Source organism: Podarcis gaigeae, assembly GCF_964106915.1.
Source record: "Podarcis gaigeae genome assembly, chromosome: 5".
NCBI classification, from domain to species: Eukaryota; Metazoa; Chordata; class Lepidosauria; order Squamata; family Lacertidae; genus Podarcis; species Podarcis gaigeae.
This window is the reverse complement of record NC_139681.1, coordinates 20655309-20675213: the sequence shown is the minus strand read 5'-3', so window position 1 is coordinate 20675213 and position 19905 is coordinate 20655309. Positions and strand designations below refer to the sequence as shown.

General features: G+C 41.8%; 2 protein-coding genes across 6 annotated transcripts in view; one reads left to right on the top strand and one right to left on the bottom strand.

Moving 5' to 3' along the window:
• Positions 1 to 7548, top strand: part of PLAC9 (placenta associated 9) — a 52597-nt gene extending 45049 nt beyond the window's left edge. For 2 of the 4 annotated variants that reach the window (XM_083740555.1, XM_083740553.1), the window contains exons 2-4: positions 2117 to 2217; positions 5408 to 5525; positions 6067 to 7548. In XM_083740555.1, the coding sequence (XP_083596681.1) occupies positions 2117 to 2217; positions 5408 to 5525; positions 6067 to 6077 (230 nt within the window). In that variant the 3' untranslated portion in view covers positions 6078 to 7548. Of the gene's footprint in view, positions 1 to 2116; positions 2218 to 5404; positions 5526 to 6066 lie in introns of all 4 variants that reach the window. The other 2 variants (XM_083740554.1, XM_083740552.1) reach the window with 1 other exon arrangement.
• The window catches only part of ANXA11 (annexin A11), a 33414-nt gene continuing 20705 nt past the window's right edge, over positions 7197 to 19905 (bottom strand). For both annotated transcript variants that reach the window (XM_083740470.1, XM_083740471.1), the window contains 10 exons: positions 18941 to 19035; positions 17455 to 17568; positions 16574 to 16664; positions 15035 to 15114; positions 14001 to 14057; positions 12742 to 12835; positions 12149 to 12244; positions 10377 to 10435; positions 9515 to 9637; positions 7197 to 8894 (listed from right to left, as the gene is read on the bottom strand). In XM_083740470.1, the coding sequence (XP_083596596.1) occupies positions 8835 to 8894; positions 9515 to 9637; positions 10377 to 10435; positions 12149 to 12244; positions 12742 to 12835; positions 14001 to 14057; positions 15035 to 15114; positions 16574 to 16664; positions 17455 to 17568; positions 18941 to 19035 (869 nt within the window). In that variant the 3' untranslated portion in view covers positions 7197 to 8834. The remainder of the gene's footprint in view (positions 8895 to 9514; positions 9638 to 10376; positions 10436 to 12148; positions 12245 to 12741; positions 12836 to 14000; positions 14058 to 15034; positions 15115 to 16573; positions 16665 to 17454; positions 17569 to 18940; positions 19036 to 19905) is intronic.

Here is a 19905-nt window from a genome sequence, read left to right as displayed (position 1 = left end):
TTAGGGGTATGTGTCCCCCTGCGTCCCCCAGGGGAAAAAGCACTAGAGAGGAGAAGAGATTTCACTGGATGTAGGAGACCAGGGTAGGAATTTGAGGAGGAGAGTCATGTGCCTGAGTGATAGAAGAGGTGAACGTTTTGGGCAGCCGACGTGAGATGACTGAAGACTGTTTTGCAACAAAGGATAACCAGGCAGGGAGGAAAAGGTTGTGGCAGCATGAAGTTTTTAGATGAGTTTTAAAGCTGAAAATTTTCAGTGTTGTGCAGGGACAAAGTATATGACGGATCTGTGGGATATGCTCTCTGGAAGTAAATTAATGGAAATAAATTCTTTTTGGAAATTCCATTATTTCTCATTGAGGTGATTATACATACCAGCCACAGGGCAGAGTTGCCATGCCAAATTAAAAACCTGCTGACAGCCTACATTTTCTTAAACTGGCAGCATTTGTACTTGTTTTATAGTAACATCTTGGGAGTTTCCTGTGTAAAGTGGCCTCTTTCATATTAAGTCAGGGAATACATTGTTGACATTTGCTGTCCCCCCACTGAAAAACATTTTCCAAAGCTCAGTGGTGGTTTAGCATTACACACACTTAACCAACTTTCCTGACTTTGAGGCAAGCAAGTTCCACATAGTTTTGGTTGCACTCATCATTCTGAAATGGGTGGGGCCTCCACTACAAAACTTTTTAAGGTTTGATGGTTGGCCCAAATATTTGAGGAGGGCCTTTTCCCTACTCTTTAATTACATGTTGTTTTTCTTTCCATAAAGATTTAAAAAGAGATATTTGTGTTGCCATTATGAGGAGACAGCTTCCCTCATATAAAGACAATGCTAAAGGCAAAATAAAGAAACCAGTGTAAAGAATTAGCACTAATACTAATTTACTGTTGGGTAAGTCATCTTGAATTCAGTTGGCCAGAGTAAACATTCCTAGGGTCTAGCGCTATGTGGACTGATGCACCTAATCTCACAGCGCTCCAGTTTCTGCCTTATGTTTAACAACAACAGAATATTATTGATGTAAACAATGTAAATATTACGAACAATATTACTATTTATTGAGGATCTAGTCCACAAACTTAACATGAGTCAACAGTGTGATGCAGCAGCAAAAAAAGCTAATGCAATTCCAGGCTGCATCAACAAAAGTACAGTGGTACCTCAGGTTAAGAACTTAATTCTTTCTGGAGGTCCATTCTTAACCTGAAACTGTTCTTAACCTGAGGTACCACTTTAGCTAATGGGGCCTCCCGCCGCCACCGCACAATTTCTGTTCTCATCCTGAAGCAAAGTTATTAACCCGAGGTACTATTTCTGGGTTAGTGGAGTCTGTAACCTGAAGCGTCTGTAACCCGAGGTACCACTGTATAGTGTCAAGATCAAGAGAAGTAATAGTACCACTTTATTCTGCCTTGGTCAGACCAGAAATGGAATACTGTGTCCAGTTCTGGGCACCACAATTTAAGAAGGATATTGACAAGCTGGAACATGTGCAGAAGAGGGCGACTGAGATGATCAATCAACCAATAAATAATGTCACCCTAATACAGTGGTACCTCGGGTTAAATACTTAATTCGTTCCGGAGGTCCGTTCTTAACCTGATACTGTTCTTAACCTGAAGCACCACTTCAGCTAATGGGGCCTCCTGCTGCTGCCACGCCACTGGAGCACGATTTCTGTTCTCATCCTGAAGCAAAGTTCTTAACCCGAGGTAATATTTCTGGGTTAGTGGAGTCTGTAACCTGAAGCGTATGTAACCTGAAGCATATGTAACCCGAGGTAGCACTGTAGAGTTCAATTCCTTGTTCTGTTCTCTTGGTATTACATTGAAAAACCACACAGTTGTGATCTTTGGCATATTTCCTTCCACACACTAGTAAACTTTAGAAAGAAGAGGTCATCTCTGTGGTGAGTCACCCCTGATGAGCTTTGATGCTATAGGAGGTCCCAGTTCTTCTGAATTGTAGAACCCTTAAGAGTTCAACTCTTCAGTGGATGTTCCCACACATGGGGGATTCTAAGTATTTTTGCAAAACCTAAATATAGTGTGGAATTACAAAACAAAGCCTAGGAAAATTTTAATATTGCTTGCTTTCCCCCCTCTTGCAGTTGCTGCTGATCCTGTCACTGATCTCCCAGGGATTTTGGAGCAGAATGACTGGTGTGATGAACATAATACAATTCATAAACGCTTAGATATTATCCAAGAGGTAAGGTGATCTAGCAGAGCAATGTTACAGGCCACAGTTACTCTTCCAGTCTGTTCCTTGGTACCTCTCCAAAATGGCTCACTTAAAATACCAGGGATTTCCACAAAATCTGGTTGCACAATACATGGGTCACAGTCAAAGGGACAAGAGATCTGTAATTGTGTCACACTGAGGTGGGGTGGGGAATACAACATCTTTCTTTTCATGAATCTTGCTTTAGACACTTACAAATAATATCTGAACAACTGTGCTGGGAAGGTTTGGGGCAATTAGATGTGACAGTATACCAGCAAGCAGGGCTATGGATTCATTATTACAGCTCATGCATTGTGGATGCAAATAATCCGTGACCACTTTTGGGAGTACAGTTGTACCTTGGAAGTTGAATGGAATCCGTTCTGGAAGTCTGTTTGACTTCCAAAAAGTTTGGAAAGCAAAGCGCGGCTTCTGATTGGCTGCAGGAACCTCCTGCAGCCAATCAGAAGCCCCATCAGACATTCGGCATTCAAAAAAAGTTCGAAAACCAGAACACTCACTTCTGGGTTTCGATCGTTCGAGAGCCAAAATGTAGGAGTACCAAGGCGTTCAACAACCAAGGTACGACTGTGCATGAAACCTTTGTCTCGGCAGAAATCTGATTGTCAAATGCATTCGTGCCTCAATTCTTTATCCACATGTTTTGCACACAGCACTTTTATTTTACCTGTTTGTATGTGTTTACAGCAACGTATAAGAACCCCTCACTGGCTGTATTTGCATGGAACATTCAGAGGTATGAGAATGAGCTCATGCGAGCCTCAGGGTGCACTCACTCCCTCTGGTGTGGCTTTAAAGAAAGTCATTCCATTTTAACTACAGTTTACCATTGCATCTGAATCCCAAACTATAGTTAATCATAAAATGAGGGGCTTGCACATTCTTTGTGAACGTTCTCCAGGTAGGCCTAGTGAAAATCTCTTACCTGAAACTCTGCAGAATGGCTGCTAGGCATGATTGATAACCCTGAATCAGATAGAGCAATAGTCTGACTTGTTATAAGACTATGTTCTAGCATACAGTTTTTTGTAAACTAAATCAGTTTCATCACTGTCTGAAGTTGGCTTGGGGTTTTGTTTTGTTTTTGGTAGATTATAGTTAAGAGCAACTGCAGTTTGTGTGGGTTCAGATGAGCCACTAAGCTGCAATTAATCAAAACTCCTCTTCAGCTGGGAGGGAGATCTAGGGCAGGAAATTCCACCAGATCCTTGGAAATGGGATCTGGCAGAATGTTCCCCAGCAAACAATCAGCGTAAGCCTCAAGCTAAGCGATTATAAATGTCTGTGTTGCTGGTACTTAACGCTGTCGTGCCTTAATCAGATATATAGTACAGCAAAAATAGCAAATGCTGGGCTGTGGTGTATATACTCTGCTGTGACCTGAAGTCATAGCATTTCGCAGCGCTGGGTTTACGGCAGTTCCTTTGAACAGGTGCCAAGATGAGGGGGCGTAAAACTATGACACAGTGCACTTGAGAGCATGCATAGCACGGAAGGCGCTAAATTTTGTCCTCACTCAGGGCACCGAACTACCAAAGTCCGTCCCTGCATTGGGGGAAGACATAAGAACGTAACCAGAAGTGATAAAGGTTTATAGATTATAAGTGGGTCCTCTTGTTTTATGTTAAAGGCACTGTACACAGAAAATAGGGAATTTGACTGTAGGCAGAATGATCACCTTCTGTAACTGGAAGAGGAGGATGACGCCATTCATGAGAATGGATAATCAGATTTTGGGACATTGTGTATATATAATTAAGGTTCCAAATATGGCGAGAACCAGACAATACCAGTCAGATGGTTTTTGTGCAAAAAGGATTGTTTTCATAGTGTATTGGAGCAACAAGGTTCAAGATTAGGTAAACCTGTTTGTATTACTTGGTACTTTAGGACTTCAATGTGTTCTATATGATTTTGGTAAAGAAATTCATTTGTTATTAGCTCACAATAACCATTTTCTTTTTTCTTTTTCTTTTTTAGTGTTTAATATATGTGTTCATGTTTTTGTTTTCTTTACAACTCTATTTGCTTTATTTTGTTCTGTTACAATAAAAATAATATAAATTTATACACTCAGCAGACAAAAACACTTCTCCTATCAACCACACCAGAGGAAGGTGGTTTAACATTACAAGTACATGCAAACCAGACCAGTGCCCGGTTAATCTCATCAATTAAAAAATAAATAAATTAACCAACGCCCTTGTCCACTAGAGGGCAGCACAAGACCAGAAATGCTAACCCTGCTCTCTACAGATCTCTCCCTGCTTGTAGTTTATCAAAGTCCTTGGTGTAGGGTTGGCTTATGGTGGATGTAGCTTGCAAAGGATGAACTCCCACCTGCATCTGCATTCACTGTGGGAGTGATGAATCCAAACGGGCAAGGGGTACAATGGACTTGCAACTTACGCAATTTAACTTGTACAGCTGCAGTGTTATGTGCATGGCGGCCAGCCAGCCAGCTGAAATCAAACAAATTAAATGCATGCAAGGCGGAGAGCCTAAAAGCCCATCGTGGGAAGAACCTTTAAGCTCTCCGATTTGCTTACCGGGCTCTGGGAGGCTCTTGCGAAAGCCTCCAAAACCCATGCAAGAGCCTCCCAGAGCCTATTCAGTAAAACAGAGAACTTTCTTGTAGTGACTACAAGTTGTTCCCCCAGATGACCAGACAAACCATGGCTTTTTTTCTTAAATGTTTGACGTCTCTTCCAGCCTTGCTCTTGCCTTGGACCTTTGTAGATTGGACAGCTGCGATAGGGTGGTCAAACAAGCCTTATGGTTCACATGCAACATCAATTCATAGCCCAAGGCAAGATTCATAAGCCACAAAAGACAGTGCCTTTGGATTGATAGTGGCTTGTTGGCAGTAAATCACAATTAGCGATGAATCTCATTGGGTGACCTAGGGGCAGTCAGCGTCTCTCAGCCTAACATCCTACCTCACAGGGTTGTTGTGAGGAGAAAATGGGGAGGGGAGAACCTTGTACACCAGCTCATTGAAGGAAAATTTTGGGATATAGAGGAAACCAACCAACCAACCATAGTTAAGCTGTTTGGCAGAGTTTGCACAAAATGCTAAGCCATAGAACCAGGCTAATTCAGGAGATGCTGATAGAAGTGGATTACCCTAAATTTCACTTTTCTTCATTAGCAGGTGGAAAAGACGGTTGATCTTCTTGACTCTGAAGTCAAGTCCCTGCTGAACACCATAAGTGAAACTGCATGGAATGTTCCTCTTGCTCCTGGAACTCCCTTGATGGATATCTTTGAAGGTATGAATCACAGAGAAATGTAGTACATCTATTATCCAAGCGTCCACAACCGCTTGTAAATGTTGCAGTTCAGCGCACAGAATGCAGTTGTACCCTGAAGATCGCTTCACTTGGGGAATAATATGGTCTGTTGCTGTACCCTTAAAACTCCAAGATGTGTAACACTACTGAAATATCTGTCTCAAGTTCATCGGCTACTATTCATTGTTGACCTTCTGTAAATGAAGTAATCCTGTACACAGAAGGGCTTTAATCTAGCAAAACCTTCACTAGTGGGTGGGTGTTTTGGGGAGAGGGTTTCCCCTCTGCAGGACCCTGTGCCGCCCTGAAATCTGCTCTGGAAAATTTGGTTACCTCTGGGGTTTTTTTTTGGGGGGGGGGGAGAGAATCAAATGAAAACTGCACCTCTTGCTTCTGTTAGTGGAAGGCTAACACTGGGATGTGACCCTTCATTTGCTTTTTAACAAATACTGCCTTCTCTAGAAACCGATGGCTTGGTGGATTGCCACTACAATCTCCCTTCCTCTCTCTCATTCACTAGATACCAGCTGAGCTTCAAAACGACAGACCAAAGGAACAGACTGCAATACCTATATCTCCCACCTGCATAAATAACCCATATTGCACTCTTTCATAAGCTTCCAGACCAGACAGATGTCTTCAGACTTGGGATGGGGAGTATTCCATCACAAGTTCCTCTGTGTTACGATCGGACCATACTGACGCATAATACCAAAAGAGAAGTTTTCTTCCCACCTATCCTGAAGATTTAGAGGCTCCTAAAATTGTTGTAAAAGAGTCCTCACTGCAAGGACCCCCGCAGAGAAGTTAAATGTCCCAGAAGGTCCAGCCGTCAAGAAAAAGGAGCAGAAATTAGAAGAGGTACTGTTGGAAGTTTTCACAGGGTACCTGGTAGTCTCCAAAACAGGGTTGGCATCTCTGGTCACAAAGAAATTTTTGTTGTTGTTAATTGATTGCTCAAATTTTAGGATGCTTAACCTGTAGCACTGGTGCCACAAGGGAAAATAAGCAACAGGTGCTTATGGCGCTCCTGGAGAGTAGGGACAGGAAAGCATGTGAGCCTGGCTGCAGCACAGTCAAATATACAGCCTTGTTCACAAGCTTCATAGAGGCATCTAATGCTGATCATTGCTGGAAGCACCATGGTGGGAGTTTTGGTCTGGTCCAGCAAGATGTCCAAATCTGGCAGTACTTCCCAGCTGCAACACCTTGTGAAAGCGCATTGAGTGCCTAACTTCTGGACTTGTGGCACACTTGCCAAAAACTGGTTCCAAACTTCTTGAAATATCCAGGTTTGTCCAGTGTTGGAAATAGGATGCAGAGCTCAGTGGCCCAGGAATGAGTTTGTTTGTAACACTCTGCCCTCGTGTCTTTGCCCAAGCCTTTCTTATGAAGAGACAGATCACCAAGGAGCCACAGTGAGCAGCCCAAGTGGAATGATTTCATGTTTTATGTAGAAGCTAGAACCCCTCTGCATATGCCTCTGAAACATTTGCTCAAGAAACTGCCTGATGGTGCTTAAGTTCACTAGTCTGATTTGCCTGAGACACGACCCCATTCCCCAAGGGGAGCCATCCATGGTTGAAGCTGAATATCCCAAAGAAATGATGCTGTCAACATGGCAGAAATAAGAACACTGGTGCAAGAGGCTTGGGTACTAATTTGGTTTATTTGTACAAATCATCTTTTAAAAAATTATATATTTTATTTTAAGGTTGAATTCTACAAAAACACGCAAAGAGAAAAAGCTTTGGCATACACTCAGATTGAAGGCATTTCGAGCCCCCCCCCCCCCCAAGACAACTTTGGCTGGATCATGCTAGCGGCAAGTCCATCTAAGAATCAGGGAACTGAATGGGGAAAGTGAAACATGTGCTGAACGCTTAAATCAATGGGGGTTTCCTTTGTGCCTATTTTTGTAAAAGAGGAGCATTTTATGTGGAATCTCCATTGACTTCTGTGTTCCTGTTTATATTCCAATAAAAAGTTTGGAGCTTGTAAAGCAGCCTTTTCTAACAATGAAGCCTTGTTCACATGTTGCTTTCAAGAGAAAAAGCTGATCCTCCGCATATCGAAAAACAAATGAGTGGAAATATTTGTTTTGATTGTGGGCTGTCCCTGAGAGCTAAACTAGATACGATGCTGAAGACATCAACAGAAAGCCAATAGATTTTTAAGTTTTAAAAATGGCTGTGTGTGTTTGAAGTGTTGGGATTCTGCATGCGCAGAGAGATTAAGCCCTTTCCTCTCCTTATCCCAACTCTGGAAGAAAAAAAATCCTGCTCCATTTCATGCTGCTATTACCTCTTGGAAAGGAAAGCCCTCATTGGCAAGTATAAGCCTTAACAGACTTAGTTTTTTGTGGGTGTGCTTTGTAACATGCCATTGACACAATAGTGCATTAAGACACTATTGCGCTGTCTTAGTTGTTCTGTGATGCTTCAATAAGCAGTCTTGCACTCAACACGTGAAAATGGGACAAAAATAAACGTTTTTAGTAGAAAACATAGCTGTACCACATTTTGGCAGGTGCACTCTTGGAAGTGGGGTCTTGCATAACCACCATGTTATCAGCAGGAGCATAAATCTGCAAGAATGCACGAGAAACAGGACATTTGGAGGGACCCTAATGACAAACACCCTGGCAGACTTCCTAACATCTTGGTCCTGAATTCTGCCAATGCACCACATCCCTTTTCCTTCAATTGAGGGACAATATCACAGACTTCCGGGAGATCCAGCATTCAAAACAACCTAAGGCAGCATAAAGATTCTAGCCAGACTTTTACACTTCTCCTTGAACAGCAGTGAGTGAACAGGGTCTGAAAGTCTACCCAATCACTCTTCAGAACAGGTTTTTTTTTTTAATTTAAGCAACAAGCATGTAAATATCAAATGCACCATGCACCACACATACAAAAAATGTTTTGTACTTATTTTTTGTAAGACACAAAGCTGTATAGAATCATTTGGCACGCACAAATAAAGGCGTTTCCAAACAAAAGCTATTCATGCAACACAAGCCACTTCCATACAGTGGAGTGTGCCCCCCCCCATAAGAAAGCAAAAACCTGTTTGTGAACTACAGCTATCTGGTGCAGCGGCCTCTCTCTATAGCAGGATTTATTTCTGTACTCATGATATATTATTCAAAGAAAGGAATAATGTGGCACTTTAGAGAAAGAATCTTCTGGATATTTGGAGTTTTGACAGCATGTGTGAAATGATAGCATAAAACCAGCTGATTTCTTTAAAAAAAAAAAAAAACAAAATTCCAGGGGACTCAACTTAGTCGTTTCCACCGCACAATTTCAGCAGGATTTTCCTGTAGTCTCCAGAAGTGTCACCCTGGTAAGAAATACCAAAAGGGAAAAAAAGTGATCTTGTGCCAAAGGTTAAAGAGAGCAATCATCTTTGTGTCAGAAGCCAACAGGTGAACCTCCCAGTTACACATGGCATATCCCCTGCTCATCTGAACCTACAGACAAGACTTATATACCATGGGAGACAGCAGCCACCTGATTTTTTCTCTCCCTCTCCCCCCCCCCCAATAGCAACAACTTATTGGGTTTTTTGTTTTGCTTTCTGCTAAAACAACAGTGGTGTGGAGCACATTGGGCCCGCTGGTATACTGTGGAGCTACAGCCTATGAAACAGGCCAGATCAGTGTTTCCCAAACTTGGGTCTCCCGTTGTTTTTGAATTACAGTTCCCATCAACCCTGACCACTGGTCTGGCTAGTTAAGGATGATGGAAGTTGTAGTCCAAAATCAGCTGGGGACCCAGGTTTGGGAAACACTGGGCCAGATGATGGCTAGGGTTCAGGTGGAGAAAGCCCCGCTGTGAAGATGAATGAACATGGCACCGGCTCCCAAAAATGGTACTGGGCCAAGTTCAAGGTTTCGGTGTGAACATTGGCATTTTGAGTTGGCACGCATGGAAAGCGAGACAAGCCCCTCACAATCTTACCGTAATGTCTGTGTAGAGAGATTTGCCATACATCCTCTTGTATTCCTGCCTGATGTCTAGCAGGTCAACCTCACTGCGTGACACCATGATGCGAATGAGAGTCCGGTCTTTGGTTCCAGCTCCCTGTGAAGAATGTGGTGGAAAGGGCCAGAATGTGAATTGTTACCAGACTGTGATGCTCCCTCTGAACATGTAGCATTGACTGTTACTCAAAATGGCCGCTCGAGGCTTTATGGCAGGCCTTCCCTGATGTGGTGACCTCAATATGTTTTGGACTCCTGTCATCCTTTTCCATTGGTCACAACGGCTGAGGCTGATATGAGTGGTAGTCCAAAATATATGGAGAACAGAGTTAGGGACAGCTGCTTAATTGATAACAAATTCAAAGTCCAAAACCTTACACATGCCCATTTGTTAACAACAGGGTGGCATATCCTTTTTAGCCTGAAAATATGTTGGGGAAGGGGAGGGACAACTGAAAAAGGGAGACTAGGAGAGGGGAGAGAAGGGGGCACCAAACCCTTTGCCTCCCTGCTGTCACCCCATTTCAGTTCACAAACACTCCAACCCCAACACCTCTGTCATTTAAAATCAGGGCTGTGGAACCCAGGGGGAGGGGAGGAATTGGAATGAAGAAAATGGCAATGGGTTATGTGCACACACCCGCAGCAGTTTCTTGCTCGATCATTGCCTCCAGAGGTTTTTCAAGCTACAGTTACATAGGTTTGTGTGAAACATGTCTACCAGCCCTAAAATCTGATATCCTGGACTCAGATCTACATCCCAACAGAGTCAGCTTGTAACAGCTCATTTGAATATCTGACCACATGGACGTGCAGAGGCCCACATGATTTCAACTCACCTTCATGGCCTTGTGCAGCCTCTCTGCAAAGAAAGCAGGTGTATTTCTTACACACTTAACTGCAAAAGAAATTGAAATCACCAGTTACTGACTGTTAACCATTTGCTAACCATTAAAGAAAGCAACATCAATGCCATACTGTTTTTGCTGAAATCTGCTTTCTCAAGTTAACCTGGGAGTTGAGATGACTCAGTGAATGTCATTGGGAGGAACAAAGGGGACAATCACACAAAATCAGATTAAAAAAAAAAAGCACACAGTCATGCAATCCAAACACCATCTACCTTTTTACTTGAGCATTTTATGGGAGTGGAAAGAACCAATGGTGATGTTCATTTGTAATCTAATACAAGGTATGTTCCTTTTTGATATCAATGTTAAGATTTCTCATGTAGATGAAGAAGGCACACATTACACTTCAAGACCAGAAAATGGGAGGCAGTGAAGTTAGTCACACACTATGGGAGTATTGCATACAGTTACCAAGCTTACAATCCTGAAAGCTATAACGGAGCCAAAAAAAAAGGGTACATATTTCCAGTTAGATCTGGTGCAAAGAGTAAAAGCCATTTTATACGACAAATAAAACAGTGAGTGTTTATAGAACACATTTTAAATATTCAAGCAGCTTCATATATATTGCCTTGTAAATCCTTATGGCAGTGCTGCACGGCTGGTCAGTATAGTAGTTTGCCTAAGGTCACCCAATGAATTTGTGGCCAATATGACACTTTAACTAGCACTCCGGGATTCACTGGTTTATAGTTGGCCACTTAAGATAGGGTAAGTGATCCTAGAAGTTATTTAACATTTTTGAAAAGGAACTTGGTGATGGCAAAAGCTTTTGGCACAATACTCGCCCCTATCCAAGAAACACACTTAGAATGTAAACACGGTGTTGTTGGACGTGACATCTTCAAAACAAGAGGAATGAAAGATGAGAGAATACAGACAAAGGTTGCTGTGCCTATCATGGAAGGTGAAATAGCAAGTTCAAAGGGCATCCTCAGTGGAATCCTAGCCATTTCCCCAATCACATGAACTGTGATTTGTTAAATGGGAACCAGGTTTACCGAGACAAACCAAAGGAACGGTAAATGCAATTTATAACCAAGTTCTCTGGGGGAAGTAAAAGTAGCTTCAAACTGAAACTCGCAGCCAAAGCCAAATATTCTCAAGAGAACTATTGTATATAAAGTGGCATGAAACATATGATAAAATATTCTGAACGGCAAAGTTTTTCACCTACACGTCGAAGCAAGCTTTATGACTTGCTTTCCACACATATACATACGGTATCATCTCTTAGCTTTGCCCCTCTTTTGTGCTTTGAAATACATCTTAAGTAACATACATGTCACATTTTACCCTGCCAAAACACACGAATCCTTTAAAAGCTACTCTGAGAATTTGCAGGAGAAGAGGTTGGTGATATTGCAGGTGCTAGCCAATAGGTGCCATGCGTTGCCTGCTATCCGCCAACTTCTGGATCTTTTTCAAAAATTATATATTTTAAAGAGTGCAGTCCAGGCCAGAAAACTGTGTGTGTTTAGGGCAGCAAAAGAACATTCAAACCACAATTTGAAAAGTTAGATTCATAGTGGTGCAATGGGTCAAGTGCATCTGGCTGTTAACCAGAAAGCTGGTGGTTTGAGCCCACCGAGGGATGCCTGTGCGCTGGATTCCTGTATTGCAGGGAGTTGGACTAGATGACCTTCGGTGGCCCCTTCCAACTCTATGATCTCCACTCTTTTTAAAGAGACCTCACCCACCTACTGCCAGCATCCCAGATTCGAGGTCTCCCGACATCTCTCTGATTATGCTCTTCTCAATGTCACGGTTACACATTCGCTGATATTCACTGAAAACTGTTGAGAGAGAGAAAAGGGATCATCAGTCATTTAAGCCAAGTGAGTGGGAAGAGTGAAGTCTGACAACCAGCTCTTGAAGGGTGTTGCTAAGTCTTAAGTCAGTTGCACTGCCCCATCACAGGCCTTCAGTTGTTTTGTCTGGTATGACCTTAACTCCGATCACTTATCTAAGTTGACATCTGGTGGCTGGATGACAGACAGACACGCTGTGGACCCTAATAGGAGGACAAACACCCTTTGTTATGTAGAAGGAGGAATTTCAGGCGGTGCAGCTTGTCTCACCTGACAAGTTTCTACATAACTATTTAAAAGGGTCAAGGTAACCCAGCCCTTCTTTGCATCTGATCAGAGTTGGCTGATCTTAGGGCACCATCAAAAATGAAAATATTAGTTACCACTTGTCAAGAAAAAGCACGTGTAGTCTCTTGCACTGTTGCAGCCTAATTTTACAATCACCAAACATCCTCTCGATGCAAAGTGTAGACAGAAATTACCTGCTATTAGGTGAGCTTTACTTCTGGCACAGAGAATTGCATTGAATTTGGACTCATCAGTCCCAAGTCGATTTTCTCCTGCTGCATACAGCGCCTTAAAAGAAAAAAGAAAAAAATCACAGGCCATTACTTGAGCTCAGCTGCTTTCTGAATTTCACTCTGCTTTTGAAGGCTTCTTCTCCCTTACTACTCATTCTTTAATTATCTTGATATTTCTGGACTGGTCCTATTTATTTCCCACACCTTTATTCACGTAGCTAATCTTTGCTAACCTCCCTAACAATCAAGGATGTAACTATAATGCAAGCAACCTGGGGCTGCAGCCAAAATACTACAGGCTCATATTGAATTTTGCTTTCTTCCCCTTGCACACAGCACAACTTCACCTTGCATCCCGACTGGTGCTGTTAAGCTGCACATTTCACTGCCCCCACTTCATACTACTGACTGAAAGTTACTGGCACAAAAATCCTTGCAAAATGATACTGGGACAAAGGGATGCCACTGAAAATGGCAGTGGCGTATTCCTTATAACTAGGGCCGAGCCAAAATGTGAAAGAGCAAACATTTTTGGTGTGAAATGGGGGTGAATGAAAAATTCCACAAGTACATTCCAACTCTCCCCCCTCCATGCTTTCTCTCAGAAAAACTTGACAGGTTTGTAAGTCACAAGTCTATGCAACCCTGAAAAAGGTGTGTGGTTCTACTTCCATACAATTTGAAATAAACAAAAAAATTCACAACATGATGAACCAAAAGGAGAAAGTTGCACATTTCAGGGAAATTATTACTGCAGCACCAATTCATTCAGTAAATAGTTCCAAAAATGGAATAGGTGCAGGTAAATTTGAGAAGGGTTTTAAAAATATATATTCGATTGCAATCTTCTTGCTGTTATCCTGGGATCATTTATCTGCAGTAACTTGGAAAAGGGAAACTGTGCAAACTGCTCAATATAGAGCTGAGGGAAAGCTATATCAATCCCCCCCTTTTTTCAAAAACAGGAGCTGTGGGGGCAGGAGGAATATTTTTTTAAAGCAAACTGTTTTCAGGGTAACTTCCACGCTAGAAATGAGGCCAGAGGAGAAACATGCCAGGTTGTGGGGGAGTACACATGGCCTCAAGTTTTAGATTTCATTAAAGTAGGAGATGTTTAAAGGAAATCACTTCGGGCAAGAGTCTGCTCAATGCAGCAGCCATCTGGCTGGGCCTTTAAAAAGAAATCAGTGTGGAAACTAGACAAGATTCCTCATACCAACCTGAGCATCGCTTTGGACAGCCGCCATGTTGACATTGGTACTTTCATCTCTGTTTCCCTGAAATAATTACCAAGTCAGTCAAAAGATGAAACACTGCTTTCGAAACACTGTAACTGACGTTAGTCTAATGAGGTTGTTAGTCCAGCAAAAAGCAAGCCGAACAGTTTAAAGTATGCTTTGTTCTATTTGCTCGTTAAACATGCGTATTTGTCTCATGATGCTTCCCATTTAATATTGCAACACATTAAGGTTAAATGGGACAGACAAATTCTCACCAGTCTGTATATTTTCAAACATGATCACTATTTACTCGATATCCAAGATCTGATAATTTAAGATTCTTTGGTAAAATATAGATGGACAACAGTTATCAGAGGTCTAGATACATTACGTTTAAAATAACATTTTGAACCAAACTAAGTAAATGATTTCATGATTCAATAGGTTCCAAATATTGGTTAAAATAAGCTTTCTGTGAAAAGCTGTGGAACAAAAGGTCAGACTTTAAAATGCAACAATGGGGGTGGGGTCTGTTATATAACCTCATTGCCTGAGCCATGATAAATAAAAAACTATTCTGTATTTTGGAAATGTCAGAAAGTGGGAAAAGACAATGTAAATGGTAGGAAAGTTTTAATATTTTAATTGAGGGAGAACTGTTTGATTAGGGGGAAGAAACTTGCAATATACAATTCCATTAACTCCAATGCTGTTCGTCTTGAATTATATCACATCATAGGGAACCAACATCCAGTACCACAGCCAGCATGTTCTGTGCCCTACATTAGAGGCAAGAGGGCATAACCTCTTCACACTGGCTCAAAAACATAAAGGTGATCTCCAGTCTTAGTCATACTCATGAGTAGAACCACGGAAAGGAATGGACTCAAAATATGCCTGACAACAGATATCACCCCAATACCTCTGTGAATTTTACTTCAGTGGATGAATGTAAATCTTAGGAGAACTTGGGTTACGTATAAATTACACCAACACCAACACAGGACAAATGGGTGCAAGGATCTTGCGCATACCTGAGACAGTGAGATTAAAAGCCTCTGGAAGTGTCCAGATGTGTCGTTTCTGATGGCTTCTTCCAAAGTTTTCTTATGCTCTGTGAGAAATACAAAGGAAACTCGTTTTGTAAATGGTCCGTGTTTATTTCATTGTAAGGATCACTGGGGTGGGAAGAAAGAGAAGGGAGGAAAGGAAGAGATAATTCTTATCTATTTTTTAATAACACACTGCAAGGACATCTGCTTGGGAGAGAGGATTCACATTCCACTCTTTTATACTCCAGCCAAAATATCAAGGGGGAGAAAAGATGAAAAGGGAAATTTTACACTAAAAGTAGTTCGTGTAAATAGCCCCATTTTGGTTTGACCTACTAGCCAAAGGGAATATTTATGGCAGCCCACTAGTTCCTCCTCGCAAGATACCTTCCATCCCTCAAGCTGGGTTTCCAAAGATACTAACAAATCCAACTTTGAGAAACCACCATCCGTTTCTTCCTTTGAATTTGCCATGGGTGGAAAAGGGGTGATTGGTGCTTTTTCTGTCTCTCACACTGGGACTTTGCAGGGTAATTCAGCAGTGATTTGATGATGTCTCTGGCCCCTTCAAAACATGTGGGAACGGGAGTAAGCACACCAGGGGCAAGCAGATTTGTGGAGCACTGTTAGTGGGGCAGGGAGAAGGAGCTCTCGGTTTTATTCCCAGAAAGCAAAACTAGGACATCTAAATCAGGGCAAACTTTGGATACCGTAAGCTCAACTGGCGGATCAAACAAATGATAGGATTCTATACAGCACAAAAAAGGAACCAAGAACTGTCAAGAAAACCCTTAAAATTATGTGTTTTAAACAAATGAAACTCTAGATAATGTAGTGTGCTTCAGAAGTTGCTGGCCTATAATTTCCATCGTCCCAAACCATTGACCATGCCAGCTGATGTTAGTCCTTTATGAATTTGCAAGCTGATCCAGCATATGCTTCCTTGGAGATGAAGTCTCAACAACTATACTGAGGTTTATTCTTAAGCAACTGTGTGCAGGATTGCTGCCTTATGTATCCACTTAGAAGCACGTACCGTTGAACTAAATGGGTCTTAATCCTAGAAAAAGCAGGTACAGACTGCAGTCTTTGTGGTGCATCAAGTCTACAGAACACTTTGCAGTCACACAAAATACAGAGGCGGGGAAGGAGAACAAAGAGAGACACACCATGTTCAGCTCTAGGAACAGTTAGCAATGTACTATTGCACTAAGTGGCTCTTTCTGCACAAACAACTGCCTGAAAAAGGGTGAACCTTCATGAACTCCAGTTTGCCCTTGCATGAGAGTAAATTGTCTTCTCCCTTCTAAATTCGACAGCCCCACCCAAGAAACCAACAAAGCTCAAATCTGTAAGCAAAGCAGCAGCTTATGCACTGAACAGCCTTCGACCTCAATGTCCAAAATGCAATTCCTCCTACAAATGTTTCTGCTCAACTTAACCCCGTCATCTTTAAAGGTATGGGGATGGCCTTTCTTCTATCAGAACAGCAGAAGTTGCAGAGTTGAGAGGAAAACTCACCTGCTTTGTATGCCCTACTGATTTCCCGAATGTGCTCATTGCTGCGAGATGCCAAGATTTCTATCAGGCAGGCTTCATCCGTGCCAGCTCCCTAAGAAAAGGAAAAGACACTCAAGCTCACCACTGGGCAGAAGCATTTGTCTCCTGGGTTCTGCCCTCTTTTAAGGCTAAGAGAGTGCCAGGCTTACTGGCGTGACTCCTATTTCTAGGCCTCACGTGGACTGAGTGTACTCTTACTAGGTCTGCAATGTTTAATCCATTGCTCAGTTTGATTTCTCTATTTTTTGATAGACTTGACTGGTCTACAGATAAAGTGTTATTATTGAATGTGCTTTTAAGAATGACAGATGACAAAGACCACCTAAAAAGAGGTGTCTTCTCACATGTGACAGGAGCGCATCACACAAAGGACAAATAACTATTATTGCATTTTTTTTCCATATGCGCACTTCAGTAGACTGCTGGATGCCAGCACAGGCTGAGCAATGACACAGGTGTAGAGGGCAGGAACTGCAAACATTGCAACAGAGCTCTCAGTTTCTTCAGTTAGATTAAACTGCAACTGCTGTGCAATCCCCTCCTCCAAGAATTATACAAAGGGAGAGTTGCTTTTGATAACGGTATACCGTAGTCCCATCACACTGTACATAACTCTTGAAACAGAAAGATAAGCAGAAGTCTCTTGATTCAGTAGCATAATAAAAACTGATACTGCAAGGGTTGGGTGGAGGGGGTCACAGGATAGGTATTCACACATGCAAATCCAGAATGGTGGGTTTTGAAGACAGGCTTGAAGCAGGAGAAAGATGATGCGTCAAATAAAGAATTTAGGGAGGCAAGAATTATGTAACAACAGTAGCTTTCATTTAAACCATACAGACCTTGATGGCTTCTTTTATTTCATAAACATCAAACTGGACAGGAGTCTTCATCATTGCCAAGATTGTCCTCTCGAAGTTGCCGGAAAGCTCAGACTTCAGGTCCTTGATCAAATCCTGGTTTTTTATAAGTGAAAAAACACCACATGTTTCCCTTGTAAAGTAATATTTAGTGAGTCTTTTAAAGGATGAGAAACAAAAGGTTTATGCCAAAGCTTCCTATTCAAGGCATACTAATGATCTGAATCTCTTTTCTTGCAATGTCAGACTTCAGAAAAGTTCGGTAATATCTGTGAAGTTATTAATATAGCACAATCAGTGTTGACTGCACTTTACTGAGTAACATAAGGAAGGGTAAAAGGTAAGATTTCTGCCCAAAGGAGTTTACAAACTAAATTTCTACCAGAGCAGAGGACAAATGTAACAGTGTGAATATTTGTAGCCACACAAATTTTAGGTTTTATTTCAGCTGAATAGGGCAATGAACCATAGTAGCCAGTAATTTAAACCCCGCTCTTATGTCCACGATATGCTGAGAGCAACTTCACAGCATAAGAAATATGGAAAAAGCAAATGAACACATTATAAACAATGTCATAAACTAAAAAGCAGCAACCCAGGAACATAATACTTATTTTATTTATTAAATAAATAATTTGCTCAAAAGGGTCATGGTGCCGTTTAAAAATTAAGCAAGCACAAATCTGGCAAAAGTAATTCCTTAGAAGAATGTGTGTTGTTATTTTGTTACATATTTTGTGCTTTTACACTTAGTAATCTTAAGATGATGATGATAATTGTTCATTAGCAAAAATGCAGAACTCTGATGCAAAAGTTTTTAAGAGTGGCTGACCAGTAAAAGCTGATGATATGAAAAGAGTGTGTTTGAGGAATACTAAAGTCATCCTGCTGAAAACTGCAAGATATTACCAAATTTATTTTGTACCTCTCATTCGTTGGGGTGCCAAGATATTTAAAGTCTCTTTCATTATTTTGTTGCCAAAAGCATTCACCATCATCATTATGATAATGTGACAACCCCTTGTCCTTAAATCCCTCCAATGGCTTCCTGTCCATTCTCAGATCCAGCTGCCTTGATCTGCCATTCTCAGATCCTACATACAACCCCCCCCCCCCCATGGCCTTGTCCCCTTATCTCTCAGCATCCCTGCCTGTGATGTTTGTTTGTCCGGCTCCACCATCCTTATCCATTTCAAGGCCTCCCCCAAAAGACTCCTTCTCCCTGAACTGTGCTGCAGGCCTAAAACTGCCTCCCAGACCACCTGCACAAATGCCACCGCCCTTTAAATCCATTCTCAAACCCTGCCCTTTCCGTTTAACCCTTGGCACAAAATCCTAGCCCTCTGGCGACTTCAGCCAAAGAACATACAAACTAGACCGACTGCACATGACTTCCATGTTTAGCTCTGCCTCCACTTCCTTCCTCTGTTGCAATAATCAAAGAATAATTTCATGGGGGTGAACTTACCTTTCCATAAGCTGTTTTGAAGGAGAGCAGAATCTGCTGGCGTTGTTTGTTCGAGCGACTTCCCAGACAATCAATGATTGCCTGCTCGTCGGTTCCTGAAAATATACAGAATCAAGTGTTTAGCGCAGCCTCTTCCACTGTCGTAGTACTTTCTGATCAACCCACTTCAGCAGAATCTAACCCAGCATTTGATAATCGGAAAAGGCCAACTTTTAAAACCAAGTGTATTCTCTCCTGCCACCTTATACATTGCATGGCATCGCTTGTTCCAATTCGTATTTGAATCTGCAGCAGTTAAGAGTAACTCTATGGAACGGCTCAGTTGGTAGAGCATGAGACTCTTAATCTCAGGGTTGTGGGTTTGAGTGCCACACTGGGCAAAAGATTCCTGCAATGCAGGGAGCTGGATTATTGGAATAGGTGATTCTCAGAGTCCCTTCCATCTCTAGGATTCTGTGATTCTATATTCTGTTGTACTTTTGGCAGCAAAGCCTGACAAATGAGCTAAGTCTGTATGACATTACGGGGTATTCACACACATTCCAATATTATTATTTTTTTTTAAAAAAAAGAAATCCAAATATTTAAATTTCTGAGGGAAGGGACAGTTGTGCATTTGGTTTGGACTGAAGAGTCATACACGTTTTGCATAGACTAGGAATGGAGAGATTTAAGTTGGGAGAAAAAAAGCAGGACAGAATTTGGCAGGAAAGGAAAGAGAAATATTGTAAAATGCTGAAAAATGTTTCACAAAAAGCAAAGAAGCTAAAAGCAACTTTTGAGCTCTTCCAACCTTGAGGAAAAGATCAAATGCTAGAAAGGAATGGAAATCTGGGTGTTGCGATCACAATGAGCAACTATGGAAAACTTGAGTGCAGCCAACAGATGCCCCTTCTATCTTTGCACAGTAGGCTCCATTCCAGGCATGCAAAAGTCTGATGTCTATACACAGCCCTCTCTATCCA